Source organism: Varanus komodoensis, unplaced genomic scaffold, assembly GCF_004798865.1.
Source record: "Varanus komodoensis strain SLA01 unplaced genomic scaffold, ASM479886v1 scaffold1, whole genome shotgun sequence".
Taxonomy (NCBI): Eukaryota; Metazoa; Chordata; class Lepidosauria; order Squamata; family Varanidae; genus Varanus; species Varanus komodoensis.
Genome location: NW_025335268.1, coordinates 115803429 through 115825661, shown reverse-complemented (window position 1 = coordinate 115825661; position 22233 = coordinate 115803429). Strand labels below are relative to the sequence as shown.

Sequence of the window (22233 nt, the reverse complement as noted above, 5' to 3'; positions counted from 1 at the left end):
TCTCAGAAGGATGGGCAAGAGCTGCTAAAGACAGTTCATAAAGCGTCCAGGAAATTCTGTTTGCTTGCAGTTTTTAAACTATTTTCCAATCTGGTTTGCATGAAAATTTTTAAAGAACAGCTTCAGTAAGGTGGGTGTGGACAGCATCGGCCTGACCACGGCTAGGATCTATGTTCGGCAGTTTCTTGTTTTGGTGGGCAAAACTTGTTGGCATTAATTGGTTAAGATACATCTACACAGGTATGCCCACATGATGAGTGGGAATATTTAGGCTGCTTCTCAGAGCTGGAGAAACAGGGATAAATAATGGGAATGGTATTTATTGGGTAGGCTTGGTTCACCCAGGAGGCTGTGTCCAGATGTGAGAGGAGTAGTTGCAATATTGCATTGTGCTGGTTATCATGCAAACATATAAACTGGGTAAATCACACTGAGTCAGGGACAAGGGTGCATTAATAAGTAATTCAGAAGCTTGACAAGTGAGTTTAAGTTTGGAAATGAGTAACTGTTGGACTTAGTTAAGACAGGTCAAAGTCTGCCCATCCCTCTATCTCCTCAGCTAGTTTGGGCAGGCTCCAAAAGATCACTCCAAAAGATGTATGTTTGCAGAGTTTCATTTCTCTGCTAGTTATACAATTGCTGTTTTCCCTCCTTTTAAAAGATGGTTTGAACCTTACTTTACAATAGGGATGCCTTTATTATGGCCATAAATATTTATTATTTATATCTTGTTCTGTTCAGCTGTAAGCCTCTGACCCTGTTGCTAGTGGCAGTAGGCTGCATTCGGCATTGTTTGGAATGATCCAGTGGGAAGCCATTGCTGAGTGGGTGGAGTGTATTAAAACAACAACCCTTCAATTCACCTTTTTGCCCAGACAGAATTCAAAGCATCCAACAATGTTAATACCAAATAAAAGAAAATAGACAGAAGAAAAGGAAAACCCATTTGTGCCATGCCTGTGGTGTATCTCACCAAAAACCTGCAGCAAAAATGTGTATATGGATGGGTCTGTTTTTTGTTCAAGGGTCTTTGTCCTGTGGACACATGTGACATTTAGAAAAAGTGCCTGGGCACCATCACAAATGGATGCTATAAGGGGGAAGGGAATGAAAGCACCCCCTGTGTGTGTGCACGCATGCTTATGTGTACATGTGTACATAATTAAGCATCTTGTTTGTGTACTACTTCCTCTGGCTTCTCTCTGTCTCTCCTACCACGCTCCTTAGCTGTTTTGGGTTCTCTCCTTCCTTCCCAATCTTTCTCTCTTGCTTTCTCTCTCTCAGCATGGAAGGCTTTCTTCCCTCCCAATTTAAGCTAACAAACTGATCAGTCCATTGTCTTGAATAATGAAGGGAATAGTCTCTGCATACATTTCTTGGGGGCGGGGGGGGGCGGGGATAGAGATCTGCACCACCAAGGACACTGTTGCTCCAAGGGACCTTTGTGGGTGGTGGACTTTGCTCCTCCCCCCTAGCCATTTTTCCGTTGCACCACTGCAAGAAGGATCTGTGTGGGGGAAAGAACACATGCCTGAACCTTACAATGAGTAAACCTTAACTAAAATGAGAAAAGACTGTTGGTTTAGTCATTGAGGCATGTTTCTGTTTGATATTAAGCAAATTGTAGGGGATTAGTTACTATCTAGCCGATCAAAGGTCAGGTCTTGGGATGCCTTTGGAGGGGCCAAAGCTTGGATTTTCTTAGTTCGACAGCCAGTGCTTAAATAGCGCCAGCTCCAAGCGATGTGAGGGATAGCCAGGCTGGGAAGGCAGGAGAAGCCTTTGCCATGATCCAGGAGAAGCTGGGGGAGATCCTGGCCAAGGATGGGCTGACGCCTCAGGTGGCCCTTGTGGTGGCCTGTGGCTCGGCCGTGGCAGGTGTGCTGTGGAAATGGGTGCAGCGCAGAGGCATCCAGAGGAAGATGGGAGAGGCCCGGCAGTGGCGGGATGAGAGCCTGGAACAGATGGCAAAGGCGGTTTGGAAGTTCAAACAGAAGGTGATGTGTCTCAGGGTGGGGTGTTTTGGAGGCGTCTCCTGAAAGTGCACTCTGAGTACTGGCTCCTGAAACGAACCTTTTAAGCTGTGATCATGGAAACCAGCAAAAATAGGAAAATTATTTCGGAGAGATACATGAATCTTTTGGGTGATACTGGGAAATGTATGTAATGTTTAGTGGGACTATTTTTTTGTATTTCATGTTACTACCAGGTGACACCTAAAGCAGTAGGAAAAGCAGAATTTCAATATTCAACACAGAATCTAGTGTGCAAACTTGTTAAACTGCTCTAAGTGCCACCACTTATGAATGTTTGCATGAGTAGGCAAGGGGCTAGTCCAGGATGGGCAACATGTGGCCTTCCAGATGTTTTGGTGTACAGTCTCATAAGCAAAAGCCAGCATAGGCAAAAGTGAGTGAGAGAATCGTAGGCCTATTTATTTATTTATTTATTTATTTATTTATTTATTTATTTATTTTCTATATCGCCCAATAGCTTTCTTGGTAGCTTACAACAGCATATTAAAAATACAATATAAAATGCATCATATTAAAACATCATTAAAAAGCTTGTACACATTTTAAAAACATTTAAAACAGTTACGAAAGTTACAATAAGGAAAATCTTAAGACCTTTTCAGCAAGCTTCAGTAAACCAATTGAATGCCTAGCAGTTAAGGACAGTCTTTACCTGATGCGGAAAATATTGTAGGATTGGCGCCAGGTGGACCTCAGTTGGGAGCTCATTCTGTAATTGGCACCACCACTGAAAAGGCCCTTCTAGTTGCCACCAACTCAGCCTCCTTTTGAGATGACATTTGGGGGCAGTCCCCAGAACTTGGTAGTAGTGTCTGGGTAGTTGGTGATCAGGATAGGTATTCTGTCAGCTGTCATGGTCCCAAGCCATGTAGGTTAAAACCAGCATCTTGATTTGGGCTCAGAAGCATACAGGAAGCCAGTGCAAGCAAGTCAGAATCGGTGTTATATGCTCAGACTGATCTCTGTTAGTCTGGCTGCCACATTTTGCACAAGCTGAAGCTTCTGAACGGTATTCAAGGACAGCTCCAAGAGCTATTTCCATCAAGATAGGAATGTAGCTGGTTGAAGATGCTGCAAACCACTGAAGCCACCTGGGCCTCAAGTGACAAAGATGGCTCAAGGATGACCCCAAGTTACGAACCTGCTCCTTCAAGAACAGTGTGATCCCAAACAGAACAACTTAAATTCCTTCCATCTGGTCAGAAGAACCACCTGCTAATAGCACTTCAGTCTTGTCTTGGTTGAGCTTCAGTTTGTTAGCCCTCATCCAGCCCATTGTTAGCCCATCCATAGCTTCACCTGCTGAAGATGAAAAGGTGAGATACAGTTGCGTGTGATCAGCGTATTGATGACAACACACCTCAAAACTCCATAGGACTGTACTCCATGGTTTCATATAGATATTAAACAACATGGGAGACGAGACTGATCCCTGAGGAACCCCATACTGGAGGATCCAAGGGACAGGGCACTATCTCCCAGGCACCACCTTCTGGAGCCTACCATCCAAGTAGGAGCAGAACCATTGCAGTGCACTGCCCCTCACTCCCAGCTGAGACAGTTGGTCCAGAAGGATACCATCATCAGAGGTACTGAAAGCTGCTGAGAAGTCTGGTAGAATGAACAGGATCATACTCCCCTTGTATCTCACCTGGAGTTGCAGCCCTAAACATCTGGAAGGCCACAGATCTCATCCTCATCTTGAAACCTTGGTTTAGGAGCATGTCAAGGCACATAGAAATGTGGAAGGGCATCTCCCAGCCACTGCAGATGGTGCTGGCTCAGCTTCACTTACTCAGGGTTCATAACCTAGTCCAGGTGCACAGAAAGAACAAGTTGCTGATTCAGGGTCTGCTGTGATCCTCAAGTGCATAGCTGCATAGTTAACCAATTTGGCTCATATCCCAGAGTTGCTTGAGGTTCCTGGTGATTGCCCCACCTTCAAGCATGCCTGGCCCTTTAAGCAAGGCCAAGGTTTTCCAAGTGGCTGAAAAGGGGAAAGCAGTGCCATGTCTTGCAGTGCAAATCACATTTCAAATCAGACATCATTGTCTTCTTGGAACCCTGTGTCCTAAAGGCAGAGTGAGAATATCCTTTGCAAAGTTCAGCTTCTGTATTTCTAGGAGACAAGTGGGACATGCAACAAAATATTGTGATCTATTGCCACCCCAGAAGTGGTCTAGTATGGTCATCCAAGAAATAGTGAAGATGTTTTCTTTGAGGGAGTTATGTGAATGTATAAACTCAAATTTCATGTCAGGTCGTATTGAGGTTCTTTAAACATACGCCCCTCTGCGTACCTAGCAAGTTCCTGGAGGTTGTAGAAATTGCTATCTTATTTGGGGGCAACTTCCAAATTAATTGGCATGCCATCACCTGGATTCACTGTTAGAGGGAATGTTTAGCAATATGAAGGTTTTGCTTTCCTTTCCGATTTTATCCTTGCTCGTGATAGAACCAGGAAATAACAGTTTAAAATAGAGATCCAATAGTTTTTTGTCCTGGTTTCACAATTGTGATCTGGTCTAATGCATTGCCCCCATAATTTAGGGCTGTTCCTATTGCCTAAAGATGTCATTTCTCCCATGACACAGATGCTTTTTCTTGCAGATCCCTGAAAGCCAGTCAGAATTTATTCTATCCCTGCCTCTAGTGGAACTGGTAGAAAAACTTAGAGATGAGTCTCTTTCTCCAGAGAGGGTTTTGTATACATACATAAAGAGGGTGAGTGGACAGGGTGAGCCTTCAGGAAGCCACCTTAGGTTTCTTTCAACCTAATTGTCGGGTAATATGCGCTAAGTGGGCACTTGTTGCTTGTCTCATCCCAGGGATCCATCCATGCACCTTTCTTCAGGGCAGGATTTTGCTGGGTGGTTGGTTGGTTTGGTAGTGATGTTTAAGTTTCAGACAGTAACAACTTGTTACTGGAAAAATACAGTGGGTTGGATCCAGACTTAGTTGTACTTCAGCTAGACCTATTGGAAGTATTACTAAGTTAAGTCCCATTGATTCCTGTGGGTCTAGAACTACAATTAAATCTGGATCCAACACACATGTATTCTAAAAATACTATACTTCTTTAGAGTCTGAGTGTTCCGGTATTATTGCACTTACAGGCATGTACATGTAGCCACTATTAGCAAGGGAAGTGTTGAGTGGGTACCGTGTTTCTCTCAAAATAAAACTGGGTCTTATATTAATTTTTGCTCCAAAAGATGCATTAGGGCTTATTTTCAAGTGATGTCTTATTTTTTCATGTACAACAATCTACATTTATTCATGTACAAAAATCTACATGAAAGACATGTCATCTTCTTCTGGAACATCATCATAACTCTCCAAACCCCAAATTGTGTTGCAATGGATCTACTAAATACATCCGTCTGGCAGGAGATCTTAACTGGGGCTTATTTTGGGGGCAGGACTTATATTACGAGCATCCTGAAAAATCATGCTAGGGCTTATTTTCCAGTTAGGTCTTATTTTTGGGGAAACAGGGTATGTGTAATAAGCTCCTTACACAAGTACCTAATGTGGAATGTTTGGAGGGTGGTCCTGAGCATGCAGAGTAGAAAGACCCCATGGCAAGCATATGGTGCTCCTGGATGCCTCCTTTTGAAAGAGAATGCTCAGTATGTTCTCTTAGAAGAGTTGGCCTAGAAAAGCCTTCCTCAAGACGGTACCCTCGAGATGCTTTGCACTTCAACTCCCATCGGCATCATCTGGCATGGTTAATGATTAGGAATGGGGGCATCCTTTGACTCAAGGCTTAATAAACTTGAAGCAAGATAGGGAGCATCAAATGATTGTAAGGCCCAGGAGGCACTACAATTTGCTGCTACCTGTGCAGCTATTCAATTGTTAACTAAACTGAGGTGTTTTGTGCTTTGAAAAGAAGAGTTTCTTACTATCCAGAATATTTGCCAGTGCTGACCTATTGACTTGCAGCTGTTTCTTTGTTTTAATGCAAACCTTCTGTTTCTTTTTTTCCTCCCTCATGCCACCACCTCTGTGGCAAGGCTCTTCAAGTGACCCAGGATGTGAACTGTGTCACGGACTTTATTCGTGGGTGTGAGGAACAGCTCCTGGAAGTGAAGAAGCAAAAGGAGAAAGGGTTGCTGTTTGGGGTTCCTGTCAGCATTAAAGACCACATTGGATGCAAGGTGCTCCTCTCTTCACTCTTAGGGTTCCATCCCCAATTATCCCATCCTTAATTATCTTGTGGTGCTCTCTAAATGGGTGCTTGCAGATGGAGGGCTCCTAGTACTAACAATTAGAAGACATTTCACAGCTATTCTTTTATTTTTTAATTGGTAGGAAAAAATATGAAAGTGGGAATAACATGCATTGCTTGTGAAGGCCTCGGAAAAGAAAAATAAAGCAAAAAAGGAAAACAGAAAAATAGAGCCCCCCCCCCCCCAAATGTTCATACAATACTTTCTTTTCAGAATTGTTCTGATTTCTCTCCTTTTTTGTCTGCGTTTTCCCTAGGGCTTCATTCACTTTAGTGCTTTGAAAAAAAGTGGTTAACATAATCAGGTTTTTGTGTGGCTTCTGTTAAAATGCAGGGCATTAACCATCTCACCATGAAACTCTAGAAAAGACATAGAAATGAAAAAAGGATTTAATATGGGCTAACTCTATTTTCAGGCAATGGAATTTCTTTTTACAGCTGCAGTGTGTGACATTGCCTGATGGAGTAGTGACTACCCCCACTTAGACCTGGGCCTGTGTACCTTCAAACATTGCAAAGTGTGTGTGTGTGGGCATACATATGTGTGAACTGCCTCAGTTAGCTAGATTATAGTGTGCATTACATGGATACATCTTGGATGGAAGGGATGCTTTTCATGCATACTTCACTGTTGAAATGGCTCTAATTGGGCATAATAACAGTCAAGTGCTAGAATAAAACACCTCAAGAAGCCATTCTAATTTTTATTCAATCGCTTTAATATTTAAACTTTTAAACTTGCTCCTTCCCCACTGGCCCTCAAGATTTTTACAACAAAGTGATAACAGCTTGTTTTCATCACTCTTTCCTAACAGGTGTAACCATATTCAGGGACAATAGCTTACTGTTGTTATCATTAATAGCTACTTATTATCAAAGCTGGAAAGTGACGTGAAACATATTATCTACATGTGTACCTATTTTCCTTCCCCTAAATACAAGCAGGAAGTTTTCCATCTTTGAGGAAAACATAACATTGTTTTCTATATTTTTCATAAGGGTGGGAGCTATTAGTAGGTTTGAAATAGAAATACTAGTTTTCCTCAGCCCAAGACATTCCCATTCAAGAAGTAAATCAAATCTGATGTCAGACCTAACTGATCCATTCCTAAGAAAGGGATTGTGAAAGGCCTCAATGTAGCCATTTATTAGGAATGTAAAGAAACTAGATACCCATACATTCACATAGGTGGAAAGGGTATTCTTTTTATTCAAGCGTCATTTTAACTGTTAATAGTATTTATTTATTTTATTTTTTGGCCAGGGTGACTTATTTTATATTGCTAACTTGTTTTATATTGTTAATTTATTGTATTTTAATTGATTTATTTGTAAGCCGCCCCGAGGCTTTGGCGAATGGGGCGGCATAGAAATTTTCTAAATAAATAAATAAATTCTGCAGGAAGGGCCCGTTCATGCATGAGTGTGTATGTGTGCATATGTGCTGAAAATAACATGCATCCATGTATACACATATACACACACTTTCTGATTTTATTTATTTATTTATTTATTTATTAAAAGATTTCTATGCTGCCCCATTCGCCGAAGCCTCGGGGCAGCTCACAACATAAAATTAAAATATAATACATACAACAAATTAACATTATAAAATAAGTCACCCTGGCCAGATAAAATAAGCAAATAATATTAACAATTAAAATGACGTTTTAATTTTCTCCTACCTGAGTGCCTAATACACCCCGATGCACACATACCCCACTGCATGTACACACAAGATGGAGCTGGGGTTGGCCATGGATGTCTGGTACATGTTTCTGGTATTCAGATCACTGGTACACACAGTGGCAGTGTAGGACGTCCTGCTGCCTGAAGCAGGATGTGCACCACCTCTCAGCCACCGTGCCCCCCTCCCTCCTGTACCAGTGGCACTGGTGGCACTCCCGGTCGGGGTGGGGATGCAGTCTGCAGCCTGGGCAGAGGGTTACCTTGCCTCATGGGAGAGCCAGCCCTGCATATGCACACAGAATTAAATAGAAATGTGCTTCCGCATCAGTGATGGTATAAGCATTTCATACATACCATGTAAGGTGGCCCTCAGGGCATTTAGGATGTCAAGCTGTATATGAGTGGTTTAAATAAATAAATATTTGCCAATTATGAAGGGAATGATAGATTCTACTCTTTTCTACTGCAGCCTTCCCCAGCCTGGTGCTCCCAAAATGCTCTGAGCTACAATGTTAGTGTTCTAACATTGACTATTTTGGCTGGATTTAATGGAAGCTGAAGCCCAAAACATCTGGAAGGTACCAGGTTGGGGATTGATGCTCATTATTGCAAAACTTCCTAAAATACATTGTGTCTGGGCAATGGAGGAAAAGTGATCTCAAAGCACCTGTCTGGACACACACAATATTATAGGAAGGGTATCTATATACAAATGGTGACTTTGCATTGCACAGTTCCTTTCTATCTGGGTTAATCTCCTTTTTGTCACAGAAGGTGTTGCTTTTTAATTGATTCTGTTGTACCAAAAAGGTGTATTTGTTTTGCAAAATTCTAATAGCTTGAGGATCACTGATCCTATCATTTCAAACCAGCTGTGTTTTCTCTCCCAAAGGGCCATATCTCTACATGTGGTTTTGTGCAGTGTCTTGACCAAGTTGAAAAAGATGACAGCGTGATAGTGAAGGTTTTGAAGAAGCAGGGGGCAATCCCATTTGTGAAAACCAACATTCCCCAGAGCATGATAAAGTATTGATTCTCTCTTTATTACAATTCCCTATCTCTTACTCATTTTCCAAATATATCATGCACTTTAACAAAAGCTTGAGAACTCAGGCCTTTTTAATTCAGGAAGGAAAAAATGGAGGGGAGGGGGGTTTGACAAAGGCTGGTAGATTATGAAGAAAGTGCCTAAAGTAATTTGAAAGGAACTTTATTTTCCCTCTCTAAGCACTAGAATTTGGTGTCTTCCAATGGGAAAAATCCAGTGGTGTGCACCCACTGTGGCTATTAACATTGTACTAGCATTAAGACAATGCCAGTGTAACCAGTGCAATAGGGAAAAGGGGTGATTTGCTGTCAAAAGTACACCAGCAATTCACCCCTTTTCCCCATTGCACTATTTACATCGCACGTCTGTCGATTATATGCTACAACAATCTCACTAGAGCTAGTTAGCAACACCACTGAATTGAACACATAAGAAATATTTTGCACAGATTATTTCAGATGGGGAATTTCCTACTTGAAGATATAGTGGGAATGAACTTTTTCCAACATCTGACTGTTTGGACTGGTTCAACAAGGCAGTTTGTATATTCTTATCTTGAATGCCTCTACCAAACTCCTTCATGCATTTTTTATCCGTTTCCTGAGATTCCTCTCTCTCATCTGTGGTTCTCCTGATGCTATTTGCCTGCCATTTCAGTCTTGACCTGTTGTACCAGGCTTTGTTAGCTGATGCAAAGTATTAATGGTCGATCAATGGTCAATTAATGGTCAGCTTTCTATCTTGTTCAGCTATGACTGCAGCAACCTCATCTTTGGTCCGACTGTAAACCCCTTGAACCACAAGAAAAGTCCTGGTGGATCTTCTGGAGGAGAAGGGGCACTTATCGCTGGAGGAGGGTCCATCTTGGGCTTTGGGACAGATGTTGCTGGAAGTGTCCGCCTGCCCTCCAGTTTCTGTGGGATTTGTGGACTCAAACCAACAGCCTCTAGACTGAGGTAGGTTCTGGAATGTCTATTGGATTGACAAATAGCCAAACAGCTGAATCCAAATAGAATTTGGGGGATGTTTCATTTGAACCCCCCCAAAAAGGGGGGGGTTTATGAATTTGCACATCTAATGCTGGTATTCTTTTTACATTGATAAATATTCCAATTTCACTTCCTCAGATTTACAACTATTTTATTGTCATTATTATTACTACTATGTTTGTATTTCTTTTTGTTATTTTGGGAAGCATTGATGTATTATCTTTGATAATTTATATGCAACCTAAATTATTAATAAATTGTTCCAATTATAATTCTATTTGTTCCTAATTCTAGATTTTTAAACAGATTTGTTTATTTGAAATATACAAAACAATGACAGCTCATGCATTTGTAACCTTCACTACTCAAATGTATGCACATTTCTGAATATGATATTTCTTTGTTATACTTGTATCTGCTGCATAAAAGTTGCACCATGCCTGCCTGAAGTGTGCAAAGTTTTGTTTGAGTAACCTGTTGCTACATCCCTTAGCAAACTTGTTGCTGCAAGAGTAAGTTTGTTACATTGGCAAATAAATGCTTACCATCAAATGAATGCATGGTTACTCCAATGTAGGTGAAATTATACAGTTTATAATGTACATGTATATTTTGGGAGGAAGCAAACTTAGATGTTTCACAGTTTTAGAAGACTGTGACACCTTACTTTCAAGCATCTAACTTTAAATCAGCCTCTCCGTTCCCCCCTTTCTTTTTTATTCTAGAGTATTCTAGAGCAGCAGCTCAGCCACTTATAGGCAGCCAGACTTGCTTACCAGAAAGGGAGATACGGGCATAAAATAAAGACCAGTCTCAAAATACAGCTGTGGAAAAGTTCAACCTAGACCTGGCCATTTTTTCCCTTGTTCAAACATCCAGGAAAGCACCACACACTCCTCCTGTTCCTCTTCCCTGTTTTGAACGCATGGATAGGATTTGCAGCTGAAGTCTGGTTGCCGTCTTCCACTGTGTGGGTAGTTAATACATTTTTTGCTTTCTTTACTTTTTTCTTAGTGTTGTTGGCCTTGCTAGCCCTATAGCAGGCATGAAGTCAGGTAAGTGTATCCACCCAAATTTTATGTATTTCTTTATAAGTCAGTTTTCTGGGCTAAGGCAATGAGATAAATGCAACTATAAAATTGAAAGTACAGTAATAAAACATTTACAATGCCAAACCAAATGTAAGTTGGATAATAGAAGAACAAACACTTCTCAGAGTTATAACACTTCAATAAGGGTAGCATAAACTCATCAATTTAATGGCTACTCGAAAGTGGTGGAGTTTCAGAGCCTTTTAAAATACTGCAGCATAGTAGGATAGGTTCATCTTCATCAGGAAGAGCATTCTGTAATGCAGGAACTGTGACTGAGAATGCCCACCGTAGCCATGGTCTTGGTTTATTTGTTTTACCATTGTTGGTTTGTCATATTGTCTGAATTCAGCCATGGTATTTCACCATGATAAGCTTCATCTTTAGAAACCATGAGAAGAAACAATGGTTTGCTGTACGGTTTCTCCATACCATCATGGATTGTCATGTTGTCTGAACCCAGGATCATAGTTTCAGTGGTCGTGGTGTGTAGCTACCACAGAGTTCTCTGGAAAGAATGGCAACTGTTGGAGCTAATCCAGCCATCCAAGCGTTATGTGCAGACCAATGAGGAAAGGGCAGGAAGCATAGGTGGGCAGTGATGCACACTGGGATTGAATTCAGCCTCAGTGGCTTATGTCAACATGTGAGAGGACTGAACTGGAAGACAGAAACCATGATAATGTATAAACTACTTAATCATCTGTCAGGTAGATCATGGTAAAAAACTGCTAACCATAGTAACCGTGCCAAGTTGCTTATCATGTTGTGCACATGCAACCTATATAACTGATCTTCAAGGAAGGTTAACAAGTAGGACCACCAGCACTCATCTTAAAGCATGGGCAGGGTCATAGTCCATCCCTAAATGGTTAGGTCTTCAAAGACCAAACTGGCACTTTGAATTGGATGCAGAAACGCACTGGTAAGCAACACAGCTGGTACAGAATCAATGCACTACATCCAGGCCTTCTGGCCCCAATGAGAACCTAAGTGACTACATCCTGTACCAGCTGAAGTTTCTGGGCTGCCTTCAAATGCAGTTCTATGCATAGTTCATCACCATAGTCTAATCTAGTGCTTGTCTGACTGTGACTAGATCAACTTTCTCCAAGTAGGTTCACAGCTGGCATACCGGCCCAGGCTGGCAAAAGACAATAAGTGCCACCACAGCCACCTGTGCTCAGATTGGACTGACACCAGAGGAGCCCTGAAGTAGAAACTTGGTCCTTCAAGGGAAGCTGACGCTCAGATCATCTGGTTTCCTATGTGATCTGGATTAAGCATGTTGCCAAACCACTTCCAGACACCTGCAACCTCCCTGGGATTTGTGGGTGGAAAACAGAAGTAGAACTATATTTCACCAGCATGTTTGTGACATCATAGACCAAACCTCTAGATGACTTAGTTATGAACTGACGATATTATCTGATCTCTTTCTTGTATTGGAGCAGTTGCCTATGTTTGCTAAATATTGAGAAAGTTCCTCTGCCTGCTAAGTATTGAGGCAGCACCCCATTAGTGACATTCTATTTGAATAGTGCAGCAATAACTTTTAAAACAATGCAATTGTTAGTGTTGGGAACAGATGAGCCCAGATAATGGCCTAAGGTTGCATGCTGTGCTTGCACTCTTAAAGCTAAGAACCTTATAGTCCTGTTGGTATATGGACTGAGGGCTTCCAGGAAGCTAGTATATCAGGCAGGGACAACCTGTGACCTACTATAAGTTGTATAACTGCAGCTTTCATGCTCTCTCAACACTGGCTCTGCCTACCTCTTGTATCCTGAAGTTGCTGTGAGCCTCTCAGATGGAGAACATGATAGACAAACAAATTGTTTATAAAGGTTGGACTTTTGGAATTAAGGGGAGATGTGAAGTTCTCCACTTATCACTTATTCCACCAAAGTCACATTGGTTGTTTTAAGAACAGTTTCTTTTTAGGAGCACAGAAAGCAGCTTTATCCCAGATCAGACCATTTGTCCTTTTAGATCAATAATGCTGTGCAGGAGGTCTCCAGCATAGTTCTTTCCCAGCAACTTCTATCTGATCCATTTAACCAGTGTCTGAATCCAACTGTCAGCAATGTCCATAGCCCTTATCTTTGCCACTGAAGAACAGATCAAAGACAGCACACACCATTTCTCAATGTCCTTTGCAGTTTCAGCAACAGTTGGCCCGATGGCAAGAGATGTGGACAGCCTGGCTCTGTGCATGAAAGCTCTTCTATGTGATGAGTTGTTCTGCCTGGATCCCTCAGTGCCTCCAGTTCCATTCAGAGAAGAGGTAATTACTGATAGAGAAGAGGGACAGCCAAGAGTTTCAGCACCATGGACAACAGCAGCCTTCTTTAATGGATGAGTTTCAGTTATTGTGGCCTGATGATGTACACAAGGTGCTTGGGATGGTACGTCCTACACCTGTCTTCTTGACCCTTGCCCCTCCTGGCTACTTAAGGAGACCAGTTACAGGACTGGTCCTGGGGTCCAGGAGGTTATTAATGGCTCACTGAGGGAGGGCCAGGTCCCAGCCCCGTTGAAGGTGGCGGTGACCCATCCTGTCCTGAAGAGGGCATCCCTGGACCCAGAGGTGGCCACCAACTTTAGACCGGTGGCCAATATTCCATTTTTGGGCAAGGTGCTAGAGTGGGTGGTGGTGGGACAACTCCAGGCACTCTTGGATGAAACTGATTATCTGGACCCATTTGAGTCCAGCTTCAGACCTGGTTATGGTACTGAATCTGCCTTGGTTGCCCTGTACGATGACCTGTTCAGGGAGAGGGATGGGGGAGTGTGTCCCTGTTGGTTCTCCTGGAGCTCTCATCGACCATGGTATCCTTCTGGATAGGCTGGCTAACCTGGGAGTAGGAGGCACTGCTTGGCAGTGGTTCCACTCCTATCTGGCCAGCCAATTCCAGATGGTGGTGCTGGGGGGCTATAGCTCTGTGCCATGGCTATAGTCATGGGCTCCCGCAGGGCTGTATTTTGTCCCCCTTGCTATTTAACATCTACATGAACCCACTGGGAGAGGTCATCAGGAGGTTTGGGCTGTGGAGTCATCAGTATGCTGATGACACCCAGCTCTACTTCTCATTTACATCTGCTCCAGGTGAGGTGGTGGCTGTACTGAACCAGTGCCTGGTAGAGGCAATGGGCTGGATGAGGGCCAATAAACTGAACCTCAATCCAGATAAGATGGAAATCCTGTAGGTGGGTGGTGCAGTTCTCCAGGTAGGTGATTTTGACCGAGTTCTGGATGGGGTAGCACTCCCTCTAAAGGACAGGGTCCACAGCTTGGGAGTACTCCTTGACCCAGAGCTGTCACTGGAGTTCCAGGTGGCAGTGGTGGCAAGGAGTGCTTTCCTACAACTTCGACTGATTCATCAGCTGCGTCCTTACCTGGATGAGCACTCCCTAGCAACAGTGATACTTGCTCTGGTAACTTCCCGCTTGGATTACTGCAACATGCTCTATGTGGGACTGCCCTTGAAAATGGTCCGGATACTACAGCTGGTACAGAACAGAGCTGCCAGGCTGCTGACGGGGACTGGCCGTTACTCTCACATAATGCCAGTCCTCTACCAGCTCCACTGGCTCCCAGTTGAAGTCCGGGCCCAATTCAAGGTGCTGGTTTTAACATATAAAGCCCTGAATGGCTTGAGACCAGGATACCTGAAGGAGCACCTCTTCTATGCCCTCACACCCCTTAAGATCTGCGGGAGAGGCTTTGCTCCAGGAGTGCTCTTTAAAGGAGATGAAAAGAACTACCCGGAGCAGGGTCTTCTCTGTGGTGGCACCCAGATTATGAAATGCGCTCCCTGGAGAGTTGCACCTGGCACCGAGTTTATATTCTTTTCTGCACCAGGTTAAAACCTTTTTATTTAATTGTTATTTTAAAAATTAATATTTTATCATTAACCGTTGCTTTTTTGGGGTTTTTTTTGTTTTGATATAATTTTATGGAATTGTTATTGTTTTATTGGTTTTAATTGTACATTTGTAAGCCATCCCAAGATGCCGAGGCATGTGGTGACAGCATGTAAAAGTTTTAATTAATTAATTAATTAATTAAATATTGACAAAATATTTTCTAGACTGATTGTACTGTTGCATAAACATGGTACCGTTCTGAATCCATTGAATCATCGACTCTTTAATTAGAGAAATCACTGGTTTTATGACTTCTTAGCCTAAACTAGGATCATTCAGTTTTCCACTCAAGCAACGTCCCCAAAGCTCTTCAGTTAACTCATGTGCCATTGCTGTATTGCTACCTTCTAATGCAATTGACCGATACTGAATGAAGCATTCCATTGCATCAAAACATAAGATGGTTATTTATGTGATGAGTAGCTGTTCAGTGAATAAACAAACATTTCTTTATATCTTCTTCCAGATTTACACCAGCTCAAAACCCCTCCGGATTGGATACTATGAAGATGATGGATATTTCCAGCCATCTCCCAGCATGAAAAGAGCTGTTCGGGAAACCAAAAATCTTCTGCAAGAAGCAGGGCATACTGTATGTTTAATTCTTAATCCCTTATCTGAATTCCAGCCTAGAAGAGTGTGCCCATTTCTGACACTCATCCACCACCTCTGTAGGGATGCCACAAACATATTCTGATTTGCAACATCCACATTCCTTACATGCCTCTCAAATAGGTTTCTCTGTTGTAAAACTGAAAGCATTATTTTTCTCCTGCAGCTCATCCCCTTTGTTCCTCCTCGCCTTAACTATGTAATAGACGAGCTTTTCACCAGAGGCCTCTTTTCTGATGGAGCTGCAAATTTACTGGACAAGTTGTGAGTAGACCACCTGCTCTTTGAACACAGCTGAGGCCTGATAGTTCTGCTTTAATACTCCTGAACTGGACAGTTTCATGCATACAAAAGCCTTGGTGACATCAGTCACTGTGTTAGTGGGGAATGTATTTTAACAGGACAATTTTAGAAAGGCTAAGCAGTGGAAAATGAAGTTTTAATAAAACTTAATTGAGTAAAAGCCAAGAATGGTGAAAACACACATGAAATACAGCCAGGATGGACCTCTTTTGGTTTGGTTTCAGAAACAATGAGGACATGAACTTAAGCATCTGTGAGAACTTGGGGGCTCCGAGGTAGAGGAATGCCTGGTGCATCCGACTCAGTGAAGGGGAATCTTCAGGTGTGATTGTGCTGCCCCTCCCACCATCCCGCCCCCGTGGCTCTGCTGGCTGCGACAGAGGGGGACTGAGGCCCAGGCTCATTGGCAGATCACAGATTCCCACAACTGATCTCAGAGGTGCCTTGCCCGTTTCAGGCTTTCCCCAAACACAGGCCTTCTCTGCTTTTGTGCTAGAGATGCCAGGGGCTGAACTTCAGTGCTGGCCAGCAAAGCACATGTTCTGCCACTGAGCTCTGCCCCAAGAACAAGGAAGCCAGAAAGCAAAGAGGCATTAGCTGAAGTTCATTCTATGTATGTTGAAAAGTGCAATTCTCCAGAGCCCCAGTCCTTTGTCTTGCTGTACATTCCTTGGCTGAGTGTTGTAAGAACAGAGAAAAAAATTGCTTGCCCCCATCTTCAATTTCTACCATTTTGGGCAGCAGCACAGGTCCAATATTAAGAATGTTCTCTGGCCCTTCCTGCACTGTCAACTGTAAAGATGTCTGGCTGTCTTCTTTTGTCTTCCAGTAAAGGTGATCTTGTTGATCCAAATATGAAATCCCAGTTTAATTGTTACAGTCTTCCCATTTTTCTGAAGAGGATTTTGGCATTTATCCTCAAACCTGTGGTGAGTATTTGGCTCACGGTTCCTTATCACAGCAAATGCTGAAAGTTGCTAATAGGCACCATGTGCCATTGGAGCAGTGGAGGCTGGTGGACAATCTGGCCAGTGGGAAAGAGGGCAGGCCCCGGAAGGCAGAGCCGAGAGGGACAGCGGAGTCTGAGCGGCCTTTGGATCCCCAACGCTCAGCAACTCTTCTGCAGAAGCAAGAGCTGAGTCACATGAAGTCCGCATGCAAAAGGAAGCGGGTTGATCAAACAGCCACAGGAAGCACTCCTTTGAAGGACAAGGGAAGGCACACAAAGCCACGCTGCCTGAGGCTATTCAGCATGGCATCCTCAGAGCCAGTCACTGTGCTTTTCTCTTCCAGTACCCTCGGATTGCCAGAGATCTCAATGCCCTGTGTGGAGTTGGGTAAGGAATGCCTGGTTTCAAAAAAGGTGGTCACCTGTGACCATTCCATTGCACATGAACCTTCCTAGAAACCTTACTGCATAGGAAATGCAAGGAAAAGCAATGAGTAGGTTGCATGTTTGCAAATGAAGAATGCGGTAGTTCCATTCTAGTCATATAATACAAAAGTCTAGGCTACTGATAAGGTTGCTATTTAGTGATGGCAGTCTAAGGTAGTCAGTGATGTTGCTATACTGACGTGCTTTTCATTGGGTGGGTTGTATCATGGAAAATACCTGAGAGTTGCAAGTGGTTTGCAGAGGTTATAAAGTGACTCAAAGCTGTCTGATCTGGGGTGATCATACCCATCCATACCAAGGCTCTGAAAAGAGTTTGCACAGTGAGGCATCCACAAGGTCTCTTCTGATCCTAAGCTGATTTATTAGTTCACAAAAATGGCATACCAAAATTGCCCTTACATTCAAGCAGTTGCAGATATCTGGTCCTTCTCCAGCTGCACTGACTGCTTGCTATAGCTGGAGGCCACCTCCCATTGGACAAGACATTGCTCTAGAGATGTGGAGTACCAAAGTGCACATTCTTTTGATGGTCTGGGAATTCCAACTGAGACTTTTGCTATGCCTGCTTTACAGGCACCGTTGCAGTTACTGATTTATTCTGCAGAGGCTTTCTGTTAACTTCCTGGTCTTTAGATGCTCTCATAAGTCAGTAACACCCTTGTTGCTAAGGGCACAAGGGCCCTGGAAGAATTAGCCACAAGCTCATTACTTTCATGAATATTGTAACTGCTATTTCAGGTTGCTATTCCACAGGCTGTAGGTCTGCAAGGATCTCTTCCCAGGTCTCTGTAAGTGCTTATGGCAGGATTTCTGAGGCTTCTAATACTCCACAGCTCACTGCCATGCTGGAACCCCTGAACACTCACACCACTCATTCATCTCCTACATGAAGCATATAATAGACACAGAAAACATGATTATTTATTTATTTATTTGGAGAACTTATATGCTGCCCCATTCGCATAAGCCTCGGGGCTTATGATGCATGCAGTGGGTACATAAACTGTGATACACAAGAGATGCACCTTAAAGGAAGGTACAGGACAGGAAGATCTGGCTCTGTGTCACTCCCAGTTCCATGCAGTGACTGACTCAGTCTTGATGCAGTCCCTTATGAAAAGCTTTATTTGCTCATCAGCACATAGCCAAAGACTCGGCAGCACAGCACAAATGGCATCTCTTGGCAGCTGGGCATCAATGTGCAGTCATGGAACACATTCAGGAATTTTCTCTTCAAGAAGCATTCTCACGTAGTACCCATTCAATTTTCTCCATGTTTTAGGACAGCAAAACATCTATGGCATCATCATGTGGCAGTCGAGGTGAGTTCACGTTCTGTTATAAGCTTCATTGGGCTTTTTTAAGGGAGAGGTGACTAAGAAATTCAGTAATAAGAATCAGAATAGCAGCATACTCTTGGTAAAATGCCAGCATGCCAATTAGGGGGTCTGTGACGTTTCACAAGGGAAGAAGAACCTCAACACTTCCCCGCTCCATGGCATGACATCCAAGGACAACCCTGGTTTCGCTAATACTCTGGTTTATTTGGGGAATTAGGTGCTAACCAGGAGTTAACACAGTTCGCAGTTAAAGGAGATGGCCTTCCGGCCTTGATAGGAGGGCTAAACCAGCAGGTACAAGCATGCCCCCTTGGTATGGTCTAGGGCAGGGAGGGTCGCCTCCTTGGGGTCCTTGCTGCATCCTTTCCACTCCCACATGGATGGCGAGCCTGTCCTCCATTCTGCCTGGCTGTTACCTCCTCATGCACAAAGAGAATGCCAGGGAGCTCTCCACTTTGCTCTGCAGCCACTCGGGTGCTTGTCTCTGTGAATGCCCGGGAGAAAGAACTGCCTAGGCTCCGCAGTCCTCTGCCTGTGCGGCCAGCGCCAGCTCTTCCTGTTCAGTGTCCCTCGCCTCCTTTCCAGCCTCAGGCACAGCACCAGCACCAGCACCAGCACCAGCACAGCTTTTGTCTCTGCAGCTTCTGTGGCTAGCCTGCGTGCTGTCAGCATGCCGCCCTCAGTCCTTCTGGTCCCGCTTGTTTCTGTGCCCTTTTCTCTCCCCACTTTCCCTTCTCCTGCCTGTCCTTTATCCCACCATGCTCCTTCACGCAGGTGCTGCTTATTGGGCTCAATCCACACCTCTGGTTGCAGCCAGCACAAGGCTCTGAGGAATCCCCCCCTGGAAGCAGGAATCCCTTTCTCTTACCTGCTCCCTGGACGCTGAGGGGCAGGTGGGGAGCCCTGACAACCTCTCACAGGGTCATATAATAATTGGGCTGTCATCTAATCAGTAATCACTTGTGCTTTTCTAAGCTGTTTTCAATATATACTATTTTTGACATAGAAATAAGTATTTTTAGAACACAAATATATAGAAATCAGCTTTAAAGGCCATTTTTATGGGAGATTTTGACCTCAAGTATGAAGAGAAATATATGAAGGGCACTTGGTGTACATCTTCTTGTACTTGTGTACATTTCACAAGTACATGGATGCACCAATCATACCTGAAGGCCAGTGTGTGACGTTCATACTTTGACAGACTGTGATTTGTGCGTTTCTTTCCAGAAATACCGTAGAGAATTTCTCACTGAGTGGAGGAAGCTGAAGCTGGATGTCATCCTCTGTCCTGCTTTGGGTCCAGCTTTTAATGAAGGCTATCCTGGCAAACTCTTTGGTATTATCTCTACCCCTAATTTGTTTCCCATAATACTGGCAGGAATATCCATCTCCTACTCTTTTGAATTGTAATAAGCTGCAAACCACTTTTTAACCTGCTACATGCCAGCAAAAGGTCTGGTTCAAGATAAGAAAGGTCTAGACATGTAAATGAAATATTTTGTTTCGATTTTGTTTAAATATCAAAATTAAATGGTAGCATATGGTGAAGATGAACAGTTCACCAATGTGCAGTTGGCTCAATTTAACTTAAAAATAATTTTAAACTGCATTTTACAGGGAGTTGGAGGGAAGTTTTCTTCATTATATTGTATTAAGCTTTGCACTACATGTGGCATCAGTTAATTAACTACATGCTGCAGGGGACCTAGAAAACAATAACCAGGGTGGTGGTAGCTTCCTTTCCCACTGTATACTGACTTGTCATTAGGATGGTCCATCTAGAGAAAAAAATGTATAATTTTCCATGGCAAAGTCTGGATATAGGCCACATACCTTGTATTATCTTCCCTCTCCATAAAGACAATGCTTCAGATTTCAGTTTATGAAAAATAAAGAAGGCAATCCAGTTTATGATGGGTTTCTGCCAAGTTGTCTTGAAAACCAAAAGAGTCCTTCCTGTCTTGGAAACATTGTTGCTTCATTTATGGCTTCTCTGCTCTTTCAGCTGCAACATCCTATACCAATTTATACAACGTCCTGAACTTTCCTGCTGGGATTGTGCCGGTCACCACGGTCACGCAGGCAGATGAAGACGAGCTGAAGCATTACAGGGGACATTATGGTGACCCCTGGGACAAGCGCCTGAAAGAGGTCTGTGCCCGTGACCAGAGGCATCTTTCCGTTTCTCTTTGTAACATGGATCGGCTTGTGAGGTCCAGAGAGTAGGGGAAGGGTTAATACTGTAACTGACAACACGCTAGCAAAACCAGGTGCCACCAATCAAGAATTATGCCCTCAAGGCCTCCAGAGATAATGGGGATGACTGGCTAGTGGAGTAAATGGCTGGCTCCAAGGACAGAGAGATGGGCCATCACCCCACAGCTCAGCTGACCTAGGCTGGTGTGGGGTAAAGCCTGAGGAACAGAGCAGCTTTTGCTCCTCCCAGGAGGTGCTGCTGCCTATTCTATGATGTCCTTCATACCTGGCACCTGAAGAAGGTGTGGTGGAGCTGTGCATAGCTGAGGCTAGGATTAGTCTCTTATTTTTCTATCCAGGCAGCCCAGCAAGTCCCTGGGAGCTGGGTTTTCTTGGTTGGCTGTAAACTGCTGCTGCTGCCCGATTTCCCCCTCCCCATCCCTTTCCCCCTTTTACCTGATTTTATCCTTTGAGTCTCTGTGTTTTAGTCCCTCCACCCCTATATGTTATCCTTTTCATAAGCTTGTTTGGTTCCACTTGGTTTGTCATGTGCTGGATCCAGTTGCTGGTCCAGGGCCCTGGGAACAGGGGCATTCTGGGCGGAATGTTGCCCAGGTGGCTGGAGGAACGGGGAATCCCTGATGACTTTTGGTTACACTCTTGCAACTTGGTCACGCTGCCACTTCTGCCTTTCTGTCTGCCCCTGTTCGCAGGCTGTTACCAATGCCGTCGGGCTCCCAGTGGCCGTCCAGTGTGTGGCCCTGTCTTGGCAGGAGGAGCTGTGCCTTCGGTTCATGAAGGAGGTGGAGACAGTCGTCCATGTGAAGAGAGCAAGGAAATAATCTGTTGCACCCCATTACAACTGCATTACAAATGAATAAAGCAGTTCCAGTGGGCACAGTGAGGGACTGAGGCTGCCATTATTAATTTCTCATGTAAAATTCCATTTAAAGCACAGTCATTTGCTAAATAGGATTCATCATGCCCAGAGAGAAGCTAGGTATGAGAAAGGCTTCGTTTCACAAGTATATTGAAAGGTAGACCAGAAATGTGCAGCGTTGTGCACATTTGCCATTTCTTCTGTTTTTCATGAGCACTGGGATGAAGATTTTTATAAGAGTCAGCTGTCCTTGAGCAGGGGATGGCAAAACTTACTAAGAGGACACCTTTCCACATAGTAAGAACAGTATACAACATTTAAAAAAAATCTAAATTCCTGATTGTAGTTCCTTTATTAGGCCAATTCAAGTTCCATAAATTAAAGGGCAAGCTTTCAAGTCCTCCACAGCAAGATTGTTTTACACGACAAAACAAAATAAAGAGGGAGGGGAAGGGAAAATGTGGTTGAGAGACTGGGTGCGACCTG

The 22233-nt window shown here is 43.6% G+C and overlaps 1 protein-coding gene across 1 annotated transcript; it reads left to right on the top strand.

Annotated features, from left to right (window-relative positions):
- The first annotated feature begins 1521 nt into the window (after positions 1-1521).
- LOC123029000 (vitamin D3 hydroxylase-associated protein-like) lies at positions 1522-21726 on the top strand. Its single transcript, XM_044441431.1, has 15 exons — positions 1522-1997; positions 4647-4760; positions 6056-6199; positions 8852-8985; positions 9757-9963; positions 11011-11051; positions 13250-13374; positions 15484-15609; positions 15796-15893; positions 16762-16861; positions 17226-17269; positions 18611-18650; positions 19899-20007; positions 20677-20822; positions 21581-21726. The coding sequence occupies exons 1-15, from the start codon at positions 1788-1790 to the stop codon at positions 21707-21709; spliced, it is 1767 nt and encodes a 588-aa protein (XP_044297366.1). The 5' UTR covers positions 1522-1787; the 3' UTR covers positions 21710-21726.
- Positions 21727-22233: the final 507 nt, after the last annotated feature.